A 2368-nucleotide genomic window follows, 5' to 3' on the forward strand; every position below is an offset into this window, starting at 1 on the left:
GCCCTGCATTCTGTTTCATTTTTGTTTTATTCTGTTATGGTGCCATTGCTGATGGCTATATATATTGTGTAAGCTGCAAACATATAGTATTAAAATAAAAACATTTTCCTTTTACTTACTTTTAGGTTCATTTTGCTCTGCCTCCTTTCTGTCAAATTTTCTATCATGGTATCAGAGCCTTAAACCTTCAACCAACATCTTTTTGCTCAGTAGTTGAGCTACAAAACACTTGATCTCCAATGGCTAGATATCAGTCTGATGACCTCCAAAATCCATTCTTCTTTCACAGCATTGACCACCCCGGTTTAGTTTTGGTATCCAATCTTCTCAAAGGGAACAACTACAACACATGGGAGAGAGCAATCAGGATAGCACTAACAGCTAAAAATAAGTTGGGATTCATAGACGGAACCCATGATCAACCAAGCAGCACCGATCCCCATGCCGCAGCTTCGTCACGTGGTAATTGTATGGTGGTTTCTTGGTTGCTGAATGCTGTCACCAAGGAGATAGCTGACAACTTGTTATATCATGAAAGTGCACAATCCATCTGGACCGATTTACAGCTCCGTTATCAGTAGAGTAATGCACCTCGTATTTATCAATTGAAGCAGAGCATGAACAATCTTACTTAAGGATCACTCAACATCAACACATACTACACATGAATGAAAACAATCTGGGATGAACTCAAAACCTTCCAACCAGCTCCAAGCTGTCACTGCGGAAACTTGAAGGCATGGAACGATTATCAGGAACAAGAGTTTATAATGACTTTCTTAATGGGATTAAATCCCTCCTATGCTGCTGTTAGAGCCCAAATTTTGATGATGGAATGCTCTCCATCCATTTTGAAAGTCTTCTCGCTGGTGGTGCAGGAGGAACGACACCGTGCAATCGGGTTCGACTCACACGTAGAAACAGGTCACGGTTCTGCACCCTCTGTTGCCCTAACTCAAGGAAGAAGGAGACTCATCTGTTCACATTGTGGGCTTGTGGGCCACACACAGACCCACAATGCTCCAGCTGTCTTTGATGAGGGATTTGCCCAAATGCGGGCCCAAGCCTGTAACCCACCAGCTATATCTCGGCCCACTCATGGAACCAGTTTTTTCAACCCGCCTGGCCCTCAATCCAAGCCCGGGTTCTTTTCAGCCAACCATACCTTGGCCCATGAAGTTTCATCCTCCTCGGGCATGCACCCGACCACAAGACAAGTGCAGAATTTTTCCGACTCTCTTGACAACTGCTTACCGGGATCTCATCCCGCTGCTTCTGTCGATAACTTAAGCACATCGCAAATTCAGAATATTATTGATCACCTAAGTGCACGCCTCCACCAACCCAACACCGCCATCATGCTTGACACTCTATCTCTCTCCACAAGTCATACCACCCTTGACCCTCACGCGGCAGGTATATCCTACACACCCTTTTGTCTTTCCAACTTCACACACACACTTACCTTTGAATACTGGATCATTGACTCTGGAGCCACACATCATATTTGTTGTACACCCACATTTTCACACACCTTAAAACTGTGCATCCCATTTCAGTCACTTTACCAAATGGTAGTTCAGTGATAGTCAATCAAGTTGGAAGTACACCACTCACCGACACCCTAACTCTACATGATGTTCTCTTTGTCCCTCACTTTTCTTTTAACCTTGTCAGTGTCAGCATGTTGACCACCACCCACAACTACACAATTGATTTTTCTCTTCATTCTTGTGTCATTCAGGACCGCACTCGGGACTTGTTGATTGGGAAGGGTAGACGCATTAGTAACCTCTACTACTTAACTACCAGATGTTTTCCTTTTCCTGCTGTTCATTATGTTCCACTCACTCTAAAAGTAGCCTATGACACTTTAGATTGGGTCATCCTTCCAATGTAAAACTTCAGTATATTAATGACTCCTTACAAACTTTGAAAATTTCTCATTGTAAGATTTGTCATTTAGCTAAACAACGTAAATTATCTTTCGTTTCTAACAATAGATTATCTGATAATCCATTTGATCTAATCCACATTGACATTTGGGGACCCTTCTCTCCACCCACTGTCGAAGGGTAAAAATATTTTCTCACAATAGTTGATGATTGTACTAGAACTACTTGGGTGTATCTCCTTCTTCAAAAGTCCGACGTTCTTACTATTCTCCCTGAATTTTATACTCTTATACTTACACAATATAATATTTTCATTAAATCTGTGCGATCTGACAATGCGCACGAGCTGAATTTTCATTCTTTTTTCAAATCGAATGGCATTGTTTCTTACCATTCTTGTGTTGAGACTCCCCAACAAAACTCTATCGTTGAACGTAAACATCAACACATTTTAAATGTAGCTCGTGCTTTGC

At 41.9% G+C, this 2368-nt stretch overlaps 1 protein-coding gene across 1 annotated transcript; it reads left to right on the forward strand.

The window, feature by feature from the left end:
• Nucleotides 1–239: 239 nt before the first annotated feature.
• LOC148266124 (uncharacterized) lies at nucleotides 240–581 on the forward strand. Its single transcript, XM_088220557.1, has one exon. The coding sequence runs from the start codon at nucleotides 240–242 to the stop codon at nucleotides 579–581; it is 342 nt and encodes a 113-aa protein (XP_088076683.1).
• The last annotated feature ends 1787 nt before the right edge of the window (nucleotides 582–2368 follow it).

The sequence above is a fragment of the Carica papaya genome, chromosome 5 (assembly GCF_054855325.1).
Source record: "Carica papaya isolate Zhongbai chromosome 5, ASM5485532v1, whole genome shotgun sequence".
NCBI lineage: Eukaryota > Viridiplantae > Streptophyta > Magnoliopsida > Brassicales > Caricaceae > Carica > Carica papaya.